We start from the raw sequence: 20,844 nt of genomic DNA on the forward strand, positions 1-20,844 counted from the left end.
TTTGGTGCACACTTAATTACGCGCGTAGCGGTTTATTTTAATGTGTGCACCACATTTGTTTATGTTATTTCGAATTGACAGAGAATATATTACAGTTATTTCTTATAAATTTATTCTAAATTTCATTTAAACTGGTGCAAATCTTGAAAAAACGTTGATGATGTCACAGTCACATGTATAATTATGTCTATGAGCTGATAGACAAAACACTGTCAGCCAATCAGAATACGCGTTACAGCCAAAATTAAATTATTTTAGAATAATGATTTTAGATAAAAAAAAAAAAAAAAAAAAAAACGTTTCGCTTTCATTGGTCTGACTTCTTGTTCGAGTTTTGATGCACGTTTTTCTCATTATTTATTTTATAAGCCATCAAATTTTGTATTATACTTTATATACCCAAATATTTTGTTTTCGAGCATCATTGAAGAGACATTATTGTAGAAATACGCATCTGATGCAGTAGCATTGGTACTATTAATATTCTAGCATCGTCAGAATGTTTAAAATATTATTTATACGATCTTATAAGAACTAGAGGCTCTAAAGAGCCTGTGTCGCTCACCTTGGTCTATGGGTCTATGTGAATATTAAACAAAGGACACAGATGGATTCATGACAAAATTGTGTTTTGGCGATGGTGATGTGCTTGTAGATCTTACTTGGTTGGTTGGTCGGGTCACCGACACATTTTTAAAACTAGATACTCTAATGATGACTGTGGCTAAGTTGGATAAATTTGGCCCAGTAGTTTCAGAGAAAAAAAAATTGTACAAGTTAACGACGACGGACGACGAACGCCGGACGCCAAGTGATGAGAAAAGCTCACTTGGCCCTTCGGGCAAGGTGACCTAAAAAGAAGGGAAGCCAAACCATCTAGTTTTTTTCACGTTTCGTAGTGAATACAAATTAAAGACACCAATAAAAGTGTCCGTTCATTACAGAATCATGACACATAGAGTTGATATACGCATGTAAAATACGAAACAGTAATAGTTCTACGATTTTGCTGTGACTATGGCATCGACGAGTAAGCGAGTTAAATCAGAATGACAAATGAATTTGAAGATAGAGCTATAAAAATGTGTCGATTATCAAAAATGTTGCATGTATATATATACTATAATTCTAGTCTATGAGAGCAAACAATTTCAACACTGTTTTCGGCCAGCAGTTTAGAATGATTTCTATTTCTAAATACATTACAAAAATGTATATACGTATGTTTAGTAAGAGTTATATTTGTTACTGACATTATCACTGTATATTCTTAAGACGTGCAGCACCATTAATTGATTAACATCATAATGAATTGTTCTCAATATATCATATTTCAATTACGTACAAACTAATGTTACTATCTGTCAATTGTTTTTTACTTAAAATGACAAGCAGTTTAATCTTGCACATGGACTTTGGACTCAATTGATCATTTTCGTACGAAATTATGATTTTTGTTTCAACTTCCCTATGCTACCAAGAAATAACGAATAAAAATGAGAAATATGTATAGGATGGTGTAGATTTTACGTCCTCAATTTTCCAGTAAATATAAACTAAGTGTAGAACTATCTAAGTTATGTGTATACATAATATGCAATAATATTTTCTAAGACTTGTCTTCACATGGGGCAAGCCTTTACTTTTTCTTTTATATGGGATAATACTTGTGATAAAATAGTAATTATTAAAGGATATTATCACAAGAAAAGTTGAATAGTACAAATTCATTGACCGATTTTCAGATGAAATTGTTAACACATTTTAAAAACAACATGATCTGGCAGTAGTAGGGCAAAGCCGATTCTGCCTCACACATGCAGAATCCTGCATAGAAATCCCCACCTCGAGGGCAAAATGCAAACAGACGGCATTCCTATTGAGTATAGGGTAAATACAAGAATTATGTCTTCCGTACAGAGCATAAGTCAGTCTCCACAGGAAAGTGGGGATAAGGACACCTTAAAGGGAAGGATGTCACAGGTTGAAATAAATAAAAGGATGGAATCCAATAGTGATAACATGGATCACTATCAGGATTTCTTTCTGGAGAATGAAGAAGATTTGGAAGAAAGCACCCCAGCCCCAACCCCTCAAAGGCAGCAGCAGTGCTGTGATGCCCCCAACCTGACGCAGATGGATGAGCATACCCAGATGTGTCAAAATTGCGGTGCGCAGTCCACCAAGCCGCGATTTGAGCATCAACCAGATGGGGAGCAGAAGACCACCTGCGGTTATCCACTGAAAAGGAAGAAGGGGCAGCTCTGCAAGAGCAAGCCCGGGAAGGATGGCCTCTGCTGGAGGCATAGCAAGCAACCACGCCAGCAGGAGGAGGAGATCATCCCAGTCGAGGGTAAGATGGTGGTCAAAGAGACCATGAAGACCCTACGTCAAATAGCTAAGGACGAGGGTCTGAGGGGGATCAGCAGGAAGAACAAGAAGGCCTTAGTGAAGTTCATCGAGGAGAAAACCGCCCGTAAATTTCCCCGCCAGGAAGTCCTCAGCAAAAAGCAGCTCAAAGCACTGGCAAAGAATCGTGGTCTCACCAAGTACTCTCAGCTCAAGAGAGACGATTTGAACCATTTGGTCGAAGAAGATATTAAAAACGCCCCAGTCGAGGATGAGATCAATGTCACCGATAGACGTCAAGCACTGAATGGTGTATTTGGCACGGTCGTTATCGAACCCGCGAAGCAGCACGACGTGGCCACTTTTCTAAAGGTAAGTCGAAGCACCGTCACCACAACCATCTCCGATGCGCTCGCCCAAAAGAAGGGATTGAAGGTAAACTTAGTGCTTCTAGCAGAGCTGGTGAAGACCGACCCAGCGACTGGGGAAAATAAATACGTCACTCCCTACTTTCAATCAGCCCAAGCTATCCTCACCCAGTCATCTGACCTCGAATTAGAAATCGACTTCATGATGGGGAAGGTCAAGGAAAATATGGCAAAGTACATGCGGGAAGGGAGTGGGTGGACATTGGGACACGTCGAGAACCTAGAAATTCACCTCAACCAATTCAACCCGCTCAAAGGGGCTTCCTTCATACCGACTCCATCAGCACTCGCGAAAAAGAAGGCCATCATCAACGTGCAGAACAAGGATCAGGAGTGCTTCAAGTGGGCTATCCTCTCCGCGCTTCATCATGAGGAGGTGGATCAGAAAAATACTAATCGCCCCAGTCAGTACGTGAAGTGGGAGGATGATCTAAAATTTGAAGGCATCGATTTCCCAGTCTCACTCAGGGCGATCGATAAATTCGAGAGGTGTAACGTAGATCTCAACATCAACGTTTACGGCTACGACGGGCTAAAGAAAGGCGAAGATGGGGAAGAAGATCTTCAGGTATATCCCCTCAGAATATCCAAAAATACGGGCATGCGGCACGTAGATCTTCTCTTCCAAACCAGCGATAGCAAGCAGCACTACTGCTGGATCAAGAGCCTTTCACGACTCCTAGGCTCTCAAATCTCAGAGCATGGTCACGAACTCTTCTTCTGCCGAAGATGCCTCAACCATTTTTCCAGGCAGGATATCTTGGACGAGCACATGGAATATTGCAGTCAAAAGGATGCCGTCAGAATCGTGATGCCGGAAGAAGAATCCTTCGTCGGCTTCCATAATCACAAAAAGATGATGAGAGTCCCCTTCGCGATCTACGCGGATTTTGAGTGCTTCACAGAGAAGCTCGACACCTGCCAGCCGGATTCATCACACTCCTACACGAAGGCCTACCAACTTCAGCGACCCTCGGGCTTTTGCTATCACATAAAGTACGCCCACGGCGACTACAAAGATCCGGTCGTCTACTGCGGAGAGGATGCAGCCAAGAAATTCGTGCAGTGCATCGAGGAGGAAGTGCGGGCCATCGCCAAACTATACAAGGAGAAAAAGCCTATGGAGATGACCGACGACGATAAGGCGAACTTCGAAGCAAGCACGCACTGCCACATCTGTGGGGATGCATTGGGAGGGGATAAGGTTCGGGACCATGACCATCTCACCGGGAAATATCGCGGCGCAGCACACAACCAGTGCAATCTGGATTTCCAGCTCCCGAAGCACGTCCCCATCTTTTTCCACAATTTGAGCGGATATGATGCTCACATCTTCGTCAAGGAGCTTGGATTCTCTGAGGGTAAGATCAACGTCATCCCCAATACCGACGAGAAATATATCAGCTTCTCCAAGCAGGTGGATAATTTGGAGATGAGATTCGTCGATTCGTGCAGATTTTTGCTCAGCTCGTTGGATAATCTAGCCAAGAATCTCACACCTGACCAATTCAAGACCGTGAAAGCAAGGTTTGGTGATCGTCACGAGCTGATGATTCGGAAGGGAGTTTTTCCCTACGAATATATGGATGGACCGGTCAAGCTGGAAGAGACTTATCTCCCGCCCAAAGAAGCCTTCTACAGCACGCTCTCCGGAGAGGATATTAGTGACGAGGACTACACGCACGCTCAGAAGGTCTGGGAGGCCTTCGAGTGCAAGACTCTGCGCGATTATCACGATCTTTATCTCGAGACCGACGTGCTTCTGCTGAGTGATATCTTCGAGAATTTCAGGGATATCTGCCAGACTCACTATGGGCTTGATCCTGCCAACTACTACACATCCCCCGGCCTTTCCTACGACGCCGCCCTCAAAACCACTGGGCAAAGATTGGAGCTTCTTTCCGATCCAGATATGCTGATGATGTTTGAGCAGGCGACCAGAGGAGGGGTGGCCATGATCTCTCACCGCTACGGCAAGGCCAACAACCCCTATATGAGCACGTACGACGCTTCCCAGCCCACCAAGTATCTCACCTACCTCGATGCCAATAATCTTTACGGGTGGGCGATGTCGCAGCCTCTTCCCACGGGAGACTTTGAGTGGGTGGAGCCAGAGGAGATTGGGGAGATCCTGGAATATCCCGACGATCACGAATATGGTGCCATGATAGAATGTGATCTCGAATATCCACAGGATCTTCACGACGCCCACAACGACTATCCTCTCGCCCCCCAGAATGTGGAGATCGACAAAGTCCGGAAGCTAGTGCCTCATCTAGGCAAGCGTGAAAAATATACGCTCCACTATCGAAATCTAAAGATGTATTTGGAGATGGGCATGAAGCTTACGAAATGCCGTCGGATCATCAGGTTCAAGCAATCCCCATGGCTCAAGCACTACGTAGATCTGAATACTGCTCTCCGCGCCAAAGCCAAGACCGACTCCGAGAAGGACTTCTTCAAGCTCATGAATAATTCGGTCTTCGGCAAAACAATGGAAAATATTCGGAAGCACGTCGACGTCAGGCTCGTCACCACCGAGAAGCAGGCCCTGAAGCTCGTGGCCAAGCCCAATTTCGATCGTCGCGTCGTCTTCACTGAGAATCTGGCAGCCGTCCACATGAAGAAGACGAAGCTGAAGTTTAATAAGCCGATCTATCTAGGAGCCTGCATCTTGGATATTTCGAAGCTCCTCATGTACGATTTCCACTATGGATTCGTGAGGAAGATGTACGGCGATAAGGCTCGGCTGCTTTTCACCGACACGGACAGCTTGGCCTATGAGATCCAGACCGACGATTTCTACAAGGATATTTCTCCACACGTCGAGGCAAAATTTGATACGTCAAATTATCCCATCGAGCATCCTTCCACCATCCCCACCGGCAAAAATAAGAAAGTCCTCGGGATGTTCAAGGACGAATGCGGCGGGAAGATCATGACCGATTTCGTGGGGCTCCGGGCGAAGCTATACGCCTTCAAGATGGACGACGGTCAGGCCACCAAGAAGGCGAAGGGAGTCACCAAGAGCGTCATCAAGCGCAGCATCGCCTTCGACGACTACAAGCGATGCCTTGAGACTCAGCAGGAGATCCGCCGACCGATGAGCATCCTCCGCAGCCATCTCCATCAGATCTACGCCGAGGAGATCAACAAGATCGCTCTCTCCGCCAAGGACGATAAGCGCCATATCCTCCCGAACGGCATCAGCACCCTTGCCCACGGACATTATCGAATCACTCACGGCGCCCCGCACTTAAATAAATGAGTAGCATACGAGTGCATGACATCCTCCTCCCCCACAAGCCCCTCTCGGATGCAGAGCTCGAGGATGCTGCCTCTGCCCTGGGAATATCTCGATTCAGAGGAATATTCATGCGCGATGGCCTACCACCCGCCCCACGACCCATCGAATGTGGCATCCTGAATCACGACGACTTCCATGGCCCCGGCACGCACTGGACATGCTGGCATAAGCGCGAAGGACTCAAAGTCTACTTCGATCCTTACGGCCTGCCTCCGCCTGACGAAATGGTAGGCTATCTGCGGCCGGAGATTCGATATAATACCGATGAGCTCCAGCGGCGCGGCGACGTGGTCTGCGGACACTTTTGCTTGCACGTATTGAAGCTCCTTTCGGAAGGTCGGACGCTCGAGGATGTGATCTTCGGACTATAGATAAATGGATAAGTTTGGATCTCACTCGAGAAAGCGCATGCCCATCTGGCGGATGCTCCAGGATCTCGATATGAACGATAATCGGATCACCAGTCTGGGATTGCCGAGGGATAGCTCAGACGCGGTCACGAAGCGATGGGTCAATCTCCAGCTAAAGGATGGCGTGAAAGCCATAGATGAGCTAGAGGTGGAGCTTGGTGCGACTCAGAAATCCATCGAGGTAGAGAAGAAGCGTCTGGATCGCATCGAGAAAGAGATGGTAAAGTGCTTACCCACGGCTGGCGGTGAGATGAATGGTGATATAGATATGAGGGGGCATGCCATTCGAAATCTATCAAAAGGGACGGAAGCAGGCGAGCCAGTCACGAAAGGATGGTATGCAAAGAACTGGCAGAAGCTGGTTGCAAATATGCAGGTGAAGATAAACGCCGCGGAATCTAAATATAAAACCCTTGAAAATCAGATGTTCGTCAACCAGGAAAAAATTGATGCCCTTGAGACTTTTATCAAGCTGAAGCATCACACAACTGATAGGGTCGGTCGGCGCTCGGTGAGTGATTTGACCGATTATGAAAGAACGATCGATGCAATCAAGAAAGTGCTCCCACGACGGGGCTAATCCTCTTTCAAGACTTTCTGGTCTCCCTTGATCGAGACCGGAAAGCCTGCTTGGATCATTGCAAGTCGGACTCCTTGATCCAGGAGTTGAATTCTTTGGGATACCCTCTCCACTTGACGTAGATTTCCTTCGTCCCTCCCCGGGTCCGCCGGCGTAAGACTTTCTCGATGCGATAGATATCCTGGTCGGTGCGCTGGAGCTCGGGCTCGTAGAAGGATCCCTTGATTTCCTCACCCTCGTAGTCTTTGAGACGATAGGTGGGCGGCTGCGTCGCTAGGGTCTGGGAGATGGTAAAGACCTCCTCCGTCCAGCGTGGAGTATATCCTTTCTCGAAGGTGCCCTTCTTCTTGGTGATTCGGACCTTATCGCCGACGTCGAATCGCCGTGGCTGCATGGGTGGGAGATCTCCGTAGAGATTCCAAAAGACCTTAGCCTCGTGCTCTTTCTGGCTGGCGGCGGTGGGGGTCATCTTGATGGATCGATGCTTGGTGGTATTATACTGGCGGACGAGATCCTCCAAGACGGGAAGGTAGGCTCGCGTGGAATTGGCCGAGAAGTATTTGAACATCTTCTCCTTCATGGTACGATTCCAGCGCTCCACCACGCTCGATTTCTCTTCATTCTCCGTGGAGTAGAGCTCGACGCCGTGCTTCCGGAGAAGATCCTTCATCTCGCGATTATAAAATTCCGTGCCCTTATCGGTCCATAGCTTCTCGGGCGTGCGATCCTTGAAGACGGTCCGGAAGGCATCTCGCACCGTGGCGCCTTTCTTATCCTTGAGCGGCACCAACCAGCCGTACTTGGAGAAGACGTCGATGATGCTCAAGAGGTATTTGAAGCCTCGGTTATCGCGGGAAAAGGCGCTCATATCTACGAGATCGGCAGCCCAGGTATCATCCACCCCACCTACCACCACGCGACGCTTCTGAAATTTACGTCGGACTGGCTTATGCAGCTCTTCGGCTAGCTCATCCGACCACCGGACTTTTTTTTTTCCCCCACGCCTAGTCCAAATCGTGCTTTGGTACCGATGATGGGTCTGACGATACCACGCTCGAAGCGCTCGCGTGCAGTGGGATTGGGGATGGCATCGAGGGAGGCTAGCATCGTCTTATCGCAGATCGAATTGCGTGCGGCCGTATCCTTATGCTTGGCATAGCAAAGATCGTGGCGATAGGCGGCCTCATCGACTCGATTGATGGGCCTCGACCAAGGTTTGGGGGTGCCGTCGGCATTGAGTCGCTGGCTGAGTCTGGTCCCTGGACCGGTAAAATTATGCCCCGGCAGATGCATCTCGACGGGCAGACGATTGATCATCTTATTCATGAGTCCGGCGCCCCTCTCCGTCTTGATGAATTGCGACTTTCGCGTGCCGCACTCGGCGCAGGTCCCTACCTTCCGCCGCCGCCGTCCGTCATCGCTCGTGATCACGGCACGATTATTCTTCTCCGTCTTCTTCTTGCACTTCAAGCAATACATTCCCATTTTATATAGATAAATGGACGTTGAAGACCTTACCTACGATGAGCCCGCCGTAAGTCGTCGGCATAATCACTATCTCCTCCCGCAGCGATCCATCCGAGGTCTGATCATCGGGAAGTCAGACTGCGGCAAGACGACGCTGCTGAATAACCTTCTCTTGCGCGATGGGTGGCTCGATTACGATCGCCTCTACGTCTTCGGAAAATCGCTCCACCAGCCCATCTATCAGCTACTGCAGCGGGCTCTTGGGAAAGGATTTTCGAAAGACGATATCCGCGACCTTCTCTCCATCAAGGATCGCTATCCCCACTCTTTGGTCGACGTGGTGCAGGCGATGAAGCCACCACCCAAGCCTGGCGGTATCGAACCCTTCTTCTTCGAGGAGGCGAGCGACGTGCCCGATCCCCGAGAGCTCGATCCCACCCGCAAAAACCTCATGGTCTTCGACGACTTGATGCTGAGCAAGCAGAGCAAGTGCGAAGACTACTACGTGCGCGGTCGTCATAATAACGTGGACTGCTTCTACCTCTGCCAAAATTACTTCAAGCTCCCGCGGCAATCGATCCGGGAGAATGCCAACTTCATCTGCCTCTTTGAGCAGGATGCCAAAAATCGCGATCATATCCGCCGGGACCATTGCGGCGATCTCACCCCGGCTCAATTCGATGCCCTATGCGATCACTGCTGGGCCAAGCCTCACGGATTCATGACCATAGATCTCACGAGCCCCAAGACGGCTGGGAAATATCGATGCAATCTAGACGATTTCTATCGAGTCTAAGATAAAGAATGGATCACTTTCAGGAATTTTTCCTTGAGAATCAACGGGACTTGGATCTGAAGAATGCTCCGGAGTCCCCACCACGACCACCCCCTGAATGCGAGCACCAGTGGGAGCGTATGCTTATTAATGGTGAGATCCCGGGATATAGCTGCAGTCAATGTGGTGCTGAAAGATATGCTCGCCGCATCGATGATCAGGATTTCGAAGGAAGGACCTATAATTCCCACTCCAACCGCCAACCTAAGCCGCCGCCCGGACCACCGTGCAGCATCAAGACCGTCCGCGGCCATCGGTGCACGCATCCCTCCGTATCGGGCAGTGATAAGTGTAAGAAGCATTTGAATCTTTTCCCCGAGGCATGCTATCGGTGTGGTGCTCAGATCGCTCGCGGCAAAGATTTGCGTCATATCCACGACGAGATTATAGCCATACCCAAATTTGCCATCCTCTGGTCGGGCGTAAAAGTGAGGATAGTGGGGGAGTACGATATTAAAACCGCGAAGAGAATCAGCCGCGAGCCCTACTGCTCTTTCGAGTGCCTCTTGGATGCGAAGTCTCCGTATGAACTTCCTCCACGCTGGCAGGCAATATTCAAACGCTAAGGGGCGATCCATCCCTTCGGGAATCCACGGTTTTTTCATCCCGCTGAGGCAGGAGGTAAAAAAGCATCGGAGAATGATCGATCAAACGCTATGGGGAGATCGATCCATCGCTTAGGGGCGTTCATTCCAACGCTATGGGGCGATCGATCCATCGCTTAGGTTCGTTCATTCCAACGCTATGGGGCGATCGATCCATCGCTTAGGGGCGTTGGCGATGCTATAAATAAATGACGTTTATCAAGATCACTGATCCCAAGCAGCGTGAGGCGCTTGCCAGGGACTTGCAGGAGACCAAGCGCAGCATCCAAGCTAGCGATATGCAGCGTCGCCTAGATAAGATCGGACTCAGTCGCGACCTTTCCAAGATATTCAAGCCCGTGGTCGAGACGCAAAAGGAGACCGCCTCCCAGATCACCAAAAAGATCGAAGATATCCCACTCGCTCTGCCCGCCCCGGTGCCTGCCCTTCCCCCTCCTCTCCCTACCGACGAGGACGATGACGACCAACTTGCCATCGAGCAAGCATTGAAAACTAACCTCGGTCCGCGAGCCGCCCACTATCTCCAGCTCAGTATGACTCCCCAGGCCGACCATACCTTTGGATTGCGCGTGGAAGACGATACCATCATGATCGGGAGTCTGCCCGTCACCTTCGATGGAGACGATATCTTCGTCGATGGCGAGCGCTATAAGGGTACTCCCGGCCTATGGGAGCTTATGGTCCTGAAGCATCCCAAAGATTTCGACGTGGAGGACTTGCATACCTATGGCGATATCCTGCGAGCATCTAATGTCATGTATCAAGGCAACTCTGCGCTCTCGCAGACCCCCAAGGCCAGCAAAAGCCGTAAATGGAAGGAGATCGTCTCGTATATCTATAAGCAAGATAAGTATGGCAGCGGGGTGCCCACCGTCTTCCTCCCTAAATGCTTCAACCAGCTGCTGGATCGTCTCGATCTTTGCGCTGCCGCCTACCAGGCTGGGAATAATGGGGTGTGCAACGAAATCGTGGCCATCCTCGACGCCATGAGGAAGTCCGGTCATATCAGCAGGGATGAGTACGAGAAGCTACATCGAAAGCTCCTCTAAATAAATTTACGATGCCTTTATTAGTGAATCACGGATATCGTCGGAAGTATGCCGTCGGCGGACGAGGCCTTTTCGATACCATCGCCAATCTAGCCGGACGGGTGCTTACCTCCTCCGCCGCCAAGACGTTGGGTAGCAAGGCCGTGAGCGCCGCCACCAATGCAGCCCTGAAAGGCGTGGAGAAAGGTGCAAGCAAGGCGGTGGACCACGTCGTTAATCGAGTGACCCGCAAAAAGAAGCCTCAAGCACCACCCATCAAGTCCAAGAGGACCTCGCAGCAGCAGGCCCGTCTCAATAATCTCATCTCGGGCGGGGGCATCGCCACCATCCACGACTTCGTCCAGCGCTATAGATAAATATATGATGGCCGATATGCTCTCTATCACCGAAGGACTAACTTTCGATGAAAGTCTCCAGGAATATCAGGTTCACGAATACGAACCTCAAGCCGGGGCGCAGCTGAATAATGCCGGCGCAGAGATACGCATCAATATCGAGACTCAGGATCTCTTCCTCCATCCCGCCGAAAGCTATCTCTTGATCGAAGGCCGACTTCAGAAGAATGATGGCACTGCATATGCTGACGGCGATCTGGTATCGCTCATCCATAACGGTGTCATGTATCTCTTTCGTAGCATCAGCTACCGACTCTCCGGCCAGCAGATCGAGCACCTCAACGACCCCGGCATCGCCACCACCATGCTAGGAATGTTGACGTACCCCGACGATTTTTCCAAATCCCAAGGCCTCAACCAGCTATGGTTCAAAGATTCCACCACCGATGCCGAGGCAGATAACGTTGGATTCGCAGCGCGCCACGGATATATCATCACCAAGCCAGTCAATAAGGGATCCTTTTCCTTCTCCATCCCGCTCAAGCACGTCTTTGGCTTTGCCGAGGACTATGATAAGATCGTCTACGGATTCAAGCACGAGCTCTCCTTGGTGCGCGATTCGGATGCCAATGCCATCCTCCGAGCCGCCGCCGTCAACGACGTGGCCAAAGTAGTCTTGAGCAAGGTCTCGTGGTTCGTCCCCCACGTCATCCCGTCCGACGAAAAGAAGCTGCGGCTCTATAAGACCATCCAGAGCAAGACCAAGATCGATTGCGGATTTCGCATGAGGCAGTGCGACTCCATAGCCGTGCCCCAGACCTCGCAATTCCACTGGCGTCTGGCCGCTAAAAGTGGACGTGAGAAGCCACGATGGATCATCGTCGCCTTTCAGACTGAAAGGGGCAACGACCAGCTGCATAATGCTGCCGTCTTCGACCACTGCCGATTGCGAAATATCCACGTGACCCTCAATGCGGAGCGCTATCCCGCCGTGGACTTCAATGCCGGCTTCACCCAATGCAGGGTCGCCAGGGTCTATAAGGAGGCTGCCGAATTCCGCAAGAAATTCTATAGCATGGAAAGTCTGCTCAGCAATGGTGGCATCAATCCCTCCGACTTCATCGATCTCTATCCCCTATTCGTCATCGACGTGAGCCATCAGTCCGAGCGGCTGAAAGAGTCGACGGTGGATATCCAGATCCGAGCCGACTTCGAGCGCAACGTCCCTGCCAATACCCAAGCCTTCGCCCTGATCATCTCCGATCGAATCCTCCAATTCGAATCCGACGGCCAGAAGATGAGCGTCGTCTTCTGAGGAGGGTTAGATAAATGGATGCTTCACTTTTGCGGAAAATCGCCACCAATACCGAGCCCAAGCATGGGTTCTCCTTCATCGTCTCTGGGAACGATAGTCAGATCTTGACTCGCTTCAATCCACCCCTCCAGCTGCGCGAGGAGAAATCTTACGAGATAACCCTCGTGAATCTGGAGACTTATTACTCCATCCCCAATATTCATGCTGGGAATAATTCCTTCCGCTACTCTCCCGACGATGGCGCCCACTGGTTTCCCATCGCACTGAGCACCGGCTCTTATGGCATCGACGATATCAATGATGAGATCCAGCGGCAACTGCGGCTCAATAAGCATAAGGCTAAGATCCTTCTCGATGCCAATCGCGCGACGCTGAGAGCGACCCTCACTTTCGCTAGAAATTATCAAGTGGATTTCGACGTGCTCAATAGCATCAGTTCGGTGCTTGGATTCGAGCGCCGGACGTATGCCTACGATCGAAGCACTAATGGCTACGTGGAAGGTGAGAATATCGTCAATATCATCAACATCAATAGCATCCTGGTGAATAGCGATATCATCCACGGAAGCTACGTCAACGGCACCCAGCAGTCCACCATCTATAGCTTCTTTCCCGCGGTCGATCCAGGCATGAAGATCATCCAGACTCCCAAGAATCTGGTCTACTTACCCGTGACCCTGAGGACCATCGATCGCATGCAGACGTATCTGACCGATCAAGACGGTCGCCCTATCGATCTGCGAGGAGAGAATCTCACCATCCGCTTCCATCTGCGTGAGGTATAAATAAATGGATTATCAAGAGTACGGTCTCAACTTGACGAAAGGTCAGGCAGAGAAGATTCAGCGTGCGGCAAAGAACGGTTGCCCCGTGAGCGTCCGATTGTCGCATGCCAACCTATCCGGTAATCATAAGATGTTCCTCACTCGCCGCCAGATCCAGCGCATCGCCAAGCTCTTGCAGAGCGGTAAGGGTGGTATGGTCTTGGAGATGAGTCCGAAGCAGGTGAGGTATAACGTGCAGAAAGAAGGTGGATTCCTCCCCATGCTCGCAGGTCTCGCCTCTGCTGCGCTACCCATGCTAGCCAAAACCGTGCTACCTGCTTTGGGCGTGGGCGCATTGAGCGGTTTGGGTAGTGCTGCCATCCAGAAGGCCGTGGGATCTGGATTATATCTCAAGAGGGGTGGAGAAGTATGCTGCGTGAAACCTCGGGGTCGTGGTCTGTATTTGAGCCCAGACACTTTGCCCAATACCTACGGCGATGGATTGTACTTGAAGAGCGGACGTCAATTCTACGATGGTAAGGGGCTGATCTTAGGCCCCAATAGCCCATTTAAGAGTATCCCCCTGCTCGGCATGCTCCTATAAATAAATGACCGATGACGTGGATGCTAAACTCGAGGATTTCCTGGAGTCCGAAGTTCTGAAATATGCCCGCATGCTTCGGATCTATAAGCGACTCGATAAGGTGGTCTCCATTGTCCAAGCTGCGGCCTCCATAAGCAGTCTGCTACTTACCAGCGGCACCATGGGATCTGCTCTGACCGGGGTTGGTGTCGCGGCGTCCCTCCCTCTTGGATCCCTCGCTTGCCTGTGTGCTACGACCGCCCTAGTGCTCTCGCTGATCGCCAAGCGAATCACCAAGAAGAAGAAGAAGCATCATGATACTCTCCGCTTGGCCAGATCCTACCAATCCCAGCTCCCGGGTGAAGATGGTGCCCCTGCCGTCTGCCTGAAGAATTACTACGATGAGAAAGATCAGTTGCGCCGACCTTCTACCACTTTTAGTGAGGACCTTAATGCGCATGCGCCGTAAAAACACGCCTCGTCACTCCGCTACGCTTCGCTCCGCTACGCTCGAGGCGCTAAATAACCAAAAAAAATTTCCCATCCAGCTCTTTTGCCGGATGGGAAATTTTGTACCCCAACCCCCAACTTTTTTTTTTTCATCCTCACATCCTCACCAGGTCGTATGAGAGGTATTGCTGTTGAGATTTCTTGCTCAGCTTGAATCCCGTGCTCTGGACGAAAGCTCCTTGCAAGGGACCCTTCTCTTTGTTGAGCGTGGGGCAGGCCCATACCTTGATAGTCTCCCCTCCTCGATTTTTTAGAGTGAGAATTTTGCTTTTGTTTTTGTCAAATTTTCCATCCACTTCCACCACCTCCAAGATCTTATAAAACACCTCGGTGGGTATGTCCCTCCATTTGAGAGCTTCCTGATTCTGCTCCTTTACTTTCTCCTGAAGGGCGTCCTTGCTGGGAAAATCCTCCATGTTGACGAATCCATTATGTAAGAAAGTCATGATTTACCCTATACTCAATAGGAATGCCGTCTGTTTGCATTTTGCCCTCGAGGTGGGGATTTCTATGCAGGATTCTGCATGTGTGAGGCAGAATCGGCTTTGCCCTACTACTTCTGGCACTAACAAAGTTTTCAAATAATTACAATTAGAAGTATACAAAACTCTTGAGAAATAATAAAGCTACAAAAATTGGCGTAATACTGGTATATATTTCACGGACATTGTGTAGTAGGGATATTTAAGACATCAAATGGCATGTAGAGACAGCAAAAGACCGATAAAAATTAAAAAAAAAAAAAGTCCAGTAATAACAATCTCTAATATATTTTACATCGAATCAGATATTAAAACAATGACTATATGAAATTAGTTTATCTTTGCAGATCTAGAAACAGTATATTAACAGGAGTTTATCCATTTAGAGTTGGATTGCAGGTGAGCCTCCCCTTTTTCTAACAATGTGTTCTCTCCAAAGTATTCGTTAATCTTAACATCTGGTAATGCATGACAAATCCACGTGTGATAGTCAAATCTTTAAACTTTAAAATGCGAGGTTGGCCGAGTATTTAAAACTAGTTTTAACTTCAATGTGTGACTTTTTCAAAATGAATTTATTGAAATTTATGAAACTGGTCAGAATTAACAGATAAAGCTCACTTTTACAAACTTCCCATCCACTGAAAGTTAATGTCTAATAAATCTGTTGAACATAAAGCTTTATCACAGACATGACAATTTCCCAATTGTAAACTTTCCTTAACAGAAAAGTTATCTTTTAGTGTTACTTATTGTACAATAGATACACACAAATATATATATATATATATAATTACAAGTATTACTTCAGGCTGCTCAATATCTGTCAGTCTGATTCCTGCATGATAAGCGAAAACAAGAAATATCATATATATTTATTTTATCATCTGCAAATAGATAAGTATCCAATTTCATTACTCCGAATATTTTGTCTCTTCGTGTTATTTTTTTTCATTTCATATTTCCTTTTTATAATTTGGATAATTTTTTGTGTGGAGAAAACGTGTTCATTAAAGAAAGAGAAAAGGTCAAAATGAGGAAAATAAAATGTGGGAAGGGTGAAATATAGACACAGGAGACAAAATTCGGTCTACCCATTTCATGTGCCTTTAAAAATGAGTTTCCAATGTAACCATACTATCTTATTGTATGTTTTAGCATAGTTCTTTACTACCTCAAGACACTAGACATCTGTCATTGGACACCCCGACCCTTCCAGAGAGACTGAAACATCTGGGATATTCTACTCACATGATAGGAAAGTATGTACACTATCATTAATAATTGATTGTTTTGTTTTGTTTATTAAGCCCAAAATCTGGTTTATTGATAATTGCTATGCATATTCCGGTCAGCAATGGGTGCTGCGAATGGCATACTAAAATATCTCTGATCATGTGTGTACAAGATATAATTTTTGACATTTGGAAAGGGCACGGGAAAAGTTGGGAGATAACATTTTTGCGATCATTGAAACATTAACCCATATTTGAATACATTTACACCCATTTAAATAGAATTTTTATTCATTTATGCCGGTCAAATTTTGACTGGTCAGTACAAATTCCTTTTAAACGACATTCAGGTCATACAACATACATATCAATATAATAAAGTTATAAAAGGTTTACAATTTGAAAAGTTCAGGAATGATCGGTCCATTTACATTTTTATTAAAAATATCAACATAAAAGAATCTTTGATGGGACAGATGTTGTTATAGATTAGTATTGCCTCACAACTTTGATATTTTAATAATTTTACTACAAGGGGTACAAGATCACAAGATATATAACTATCTTAAAAAAACGATGAAATATATTTCATAAAAAGTTAAAACGTTGTTACAATTCTATATGCAGTTTTTTAACAATTGTGACGTCAGTCAGGGAAGAGTAAAGATATTAATCGTCTTGACCTTTGACCACCCATCCTTTCAGAGTATTTTCGGCGATTAAGGAAATTACAGAGTATTCACGATTCAGGACTTCAAATTTGATTGTCAAGTTACTCAGTATTCACTTATAAAAGGAATTCCTGTTAAGTATGTACGCATTTCCTGGCATCATCATGTCAGTGTTTGACCAACGTCATTTTGTTTTCAACATACATTGTAATTGTAAAATGTTGTTACCAATATAAAATGCGTGCATTGAATATAATGTCAACTTTTTTACATTTCCTTCGCACAAGTTTCATTTCTCCATTTTAAGATTTTAAGATAAATATAACAGCAGCATGTGATTATAAGATAAGATAAGATAAGATATTTTTATTTCCAATTATGGGCCCCAAAGGGCATACACATTACAACATCAATAATTTTTTCATAATACAATACAAACAATGAGATAAAAAAAAAAAAAGTTAAACGAGAACTATTTAAGTTCTTAAAGAATACGTAGATAAAGAATCTATAGTATGTTGTTTTTTTTTAATACTAATGCATTTTATTACAAGTGTGGTTGATATAGATAACAAACAAGCAGCCCAAAAAGAAAAAAAAAGAAAAATAGATATCCACATATGTATAGTACACAAAAAGTTGGATCAATTAAATATATAATAATTAGCCAAAAAGAAAGTAGAAATTAAACATGTCCATGACTCATCCTGTGTCAGCAGCAAATAGGAAAGCATTATGGTTTCCTAAAGGCAGCTGACACCAGAGGACGATACCTTATGGGCCATAGGCATGTAAAATGTGTGTAAATGTCTCTTTCCTACCTGTATCAAAAGCAAACAAGGAAGCATCATAGGTAACTTGAATGCAGTTGATACCAGGGGACGATGCCTCAAGGATATAAGAGAACATTTGAATAAATAATATATCTTAACAATTATTTTTTTTTTTTAATCGGCTAGTATGTTTGTGATATTCAGATGAATATAATTTTCTATGTCCAATCAAATGTATATACACACATAGATTTCCTTTAACTAATCTTCACTAAGGAAGATGTTTGTATATAAAATTACATATTATATATATGAGCACATAGACGTATAAACCGCACTTCCATTTTCATATCGAAATCCCATTTATACAAACTGATTACACCGAATCTTAAATACAACCTGCAATAATTTTAATACAAAAATATATAAAAACCCCAACCTGAACAATCGAGAGAATGTTGGGTGTATTCAGCCATGTGATGATATCAAACCAAAGAAACAAACAACCAAAAGACGTCATTCGTATACTCTAAATGATCATCACAAATTAAACGGAACATCTAAAGAACAAATCTTCAACAATTATTTTTCGGTTACTGTTTTGTTTAGACATAAGACCTTTATTTAAACACTATCTCTGGTAGATAATTGTTTCACAAGGCATCATCCAACATCTCACTTTTTTATAACGATCTCTTTCAGTCATACTTTACTAGCCTTCATTACTAATGGTTATATTGTAGAAAAGGGGGTGTCCTTATTAGGTTGAGTGTACTGTATGAACAAAAGGCTGTGTGGACTATACGCTCGACAGAAATTATCATAACAACAAAAATCCCCAAAACATCTAGATGTTATCATACGGTCTTCAGTCCCTTGTAATCCGTTAAACGTTAAACGCAAAAATGAAAAGGGGAGAGTTTTGTTTATCAGAGGCTCGAGGGTATAAAAATTTCAGAAAAAAATCAAACATTTATTTTTCATTACAAATTTTATTTATTTCCTTTTGTAGTTGTTACTTTATCATATGGTACAAAAATCATTCAAAACAATCAATTCGTGTTGGCCCAGATGACTTTCAAAATGTATATATCATTGAAAAAGTTCCAAATTATCTCCCTTTGGTGGAAAAAATGCCATTTTTTGGCTCTTAAATTGAAATATCTTTTTCAACTCATCGGTGACCTTTTTTTTTAATATAATTTCCATATAAGCTGTACTTAAACTAAATTATTGTAAAATTTTAGCGATTTCTGTAATAAATTTCTTTTTTTTATTTCGATATTACCATTATTTCTCCTATTACTTCAACAGAAAAAAAAAACGCCATTACAAAAATGTATGCTTCTTTCGAAGGCAGATTGTGAGCGCAAATGAACGGTGACCCCACTTTTTTATTTTATTTTTCTATTAACTATAAGATAAAGTTCATTTATAGAAAAATATAGAGAAATCCTATATAAATGATTTAGACCCGCGAACCGCCTTAAATAGTCACAGAACCGTTTTGTATACAATGACAACCATCGAAGTTTTAACCTCACTACAGTTTATTTTATTTGTTTGAAAAACGTAAACAAATAAATTGGTGCAATAATAAGATTAAAAGTATTCCAATCGGAGGTTATGAAGGTCAATGACTCTTCGCTTCTTAACATTGAATAGCCATTGGTCATCCTTTAAACTCCAGATTGTATCCAGTAGAATAGAAGTACTAAGTATTTGTTTATACAATATACGTGGGTCAGTTTGTAAATAGTTTAGATAAAAAGAAATCACGCCATCACTTGACCGTTTATTGCCAGGTTTTACACAAATTAGGTCTGTATGAGGTCATCGACCAACCAGAATTTGGACATTTTTTTGCCAGTGACCTTTTTGCACTCACCACTATCAATTTTCTTCTTCCTCAACTACTGGTCACGGGAAATACAAAAATGATTGTATACATATTTCATGCATGAAAGAAGGAAGGATATTCTATCAAATATCTTCTGCATGCGTATTTTGCGAAATATGAATTCAAGAATGCATTAGGTATTTCAATGACACAGCAGCCCAAAGACAACAATCTACCATGTACACTAGATGTTCGAAAAAAATGATAACAAAAAATTTCGTTGGTTGCTGCCCACTATATCAATTTTACGATTATTGTTTTATACAAAGTAAGGCGGAACTTCGGTCAGCAAGTATATAAATAGTTTAGCTTCATTGTTGCTAGCAAGTCGTCAACTCTGATGTTGTGAGTTTAAATTAAACATGAATTGACCAGTATTTGCTTTTTTTATGGTTTTCACTGGACGCTCCGTCCTCCCCTCCCCGCCAATCAAACCGTGACCCCGATATAACCAAGAGTGTTGTGGCGTTCAATACCAATTTAAAAAGCAACTAATCAAACTCAAATCAGGCTGTTGGATTTTTCGTTTTAATTGACATGACAGTTAGTTACATTTGGTTTCTGCTTGATAGTTGTCTCCTTTGCATCATACACTATCTGTTCTTTTAAGGTGACATTTATGTTTGCTTCATGTTCTTCAGATGGCACCTAGGGTTCTGTGATTGGAAGCACACACCTGTACATAGAGGTTTTGATTCATTCTTGGGATTTTTGAATGGCGGCCAGGATTACTACAAGCATAAAAAGGGTAAGCGGTTGTCAAAACAATTCTATAAAAATGAAATAAAATAAAATTTCCATACTAAAAAATTCTCTGTTTTTCCTTATTTTTAAAGATTAACAGAAAGATTTTTTTTCTTTCTTCAATAAAATGAAATATTTCTAACGATATGTTGTCCTGGTATCTATGATGAGTGTATTTACAACCACTGCTGGGTCAATGCCACTGTTGGTGGAGTTTATATCACCCGAGTAGTCAGCACGTCAATGCCACTGTTGGTGGAGTTTATATTACCCGAGTAGTCAGCACTTCTGTGTTGATATGGATTATCATTGATTATGGTGATAATCATAAGTTAACTGTTTACAAAACTTTTAATTTTTGAAATACTTAGGCTTTTCTAGCTCAGGAATAGATGACTTTAGCTGTATTTGGCAAAAGTTTTAGGTACATTTGGTCCTCAATGCTCTTCAACTTCGTACTTTATTTGGTCGATTTATCTTTTATTGATTCGAGCGTCACTGA

The 20,844-nt window shown here is 44.8% G+C and overlaps 1 protein-coding gene across 1 annotated transcript in view; it reads left to right on the forward strand.

Annotated features, from left to right (window-relative positions):
* LOC143082185 (arylsulfatase I-like) overlaps positions 1 to 20,844 on the forward strand; it is a 38,461-nt gene that overhangs the window by 2,552 nt on the left and 15,065 nt on the right. Inside the window, exons 3-5 of the mRNA XM_076257768.1 lie at positions 15,367 to 15,418; positions 16,178 to 16,281; positions 20,240 to 20,346. Coding sequence (XP_076113883.1) covers positions 15,367 to 15,418; positions 16,178 to 16,281; positions 20,240 to 20,346 — 263 coding nt within the window. The remainder of the gene's footprint in view (positions 1 to 15,366; positions 15,419 to 16,177; positions 16,282 to 20,239; positions 20,347 to 20,844) is intronic.

Source organism: Mytilus galloprovincialis, chromosome 7, assembly GCF_965363235.1.
Source record: "Mytilus galloprovincialis chromosome 7, xbMytGall1.hap1.1, whole genome shotgun sequence".
NCBI lineage: Eukaryota > Metazoa > Mollusca > Bivalvia > Mytilida > Mytilidae > Mytilus > Mytilus galloprovincialis.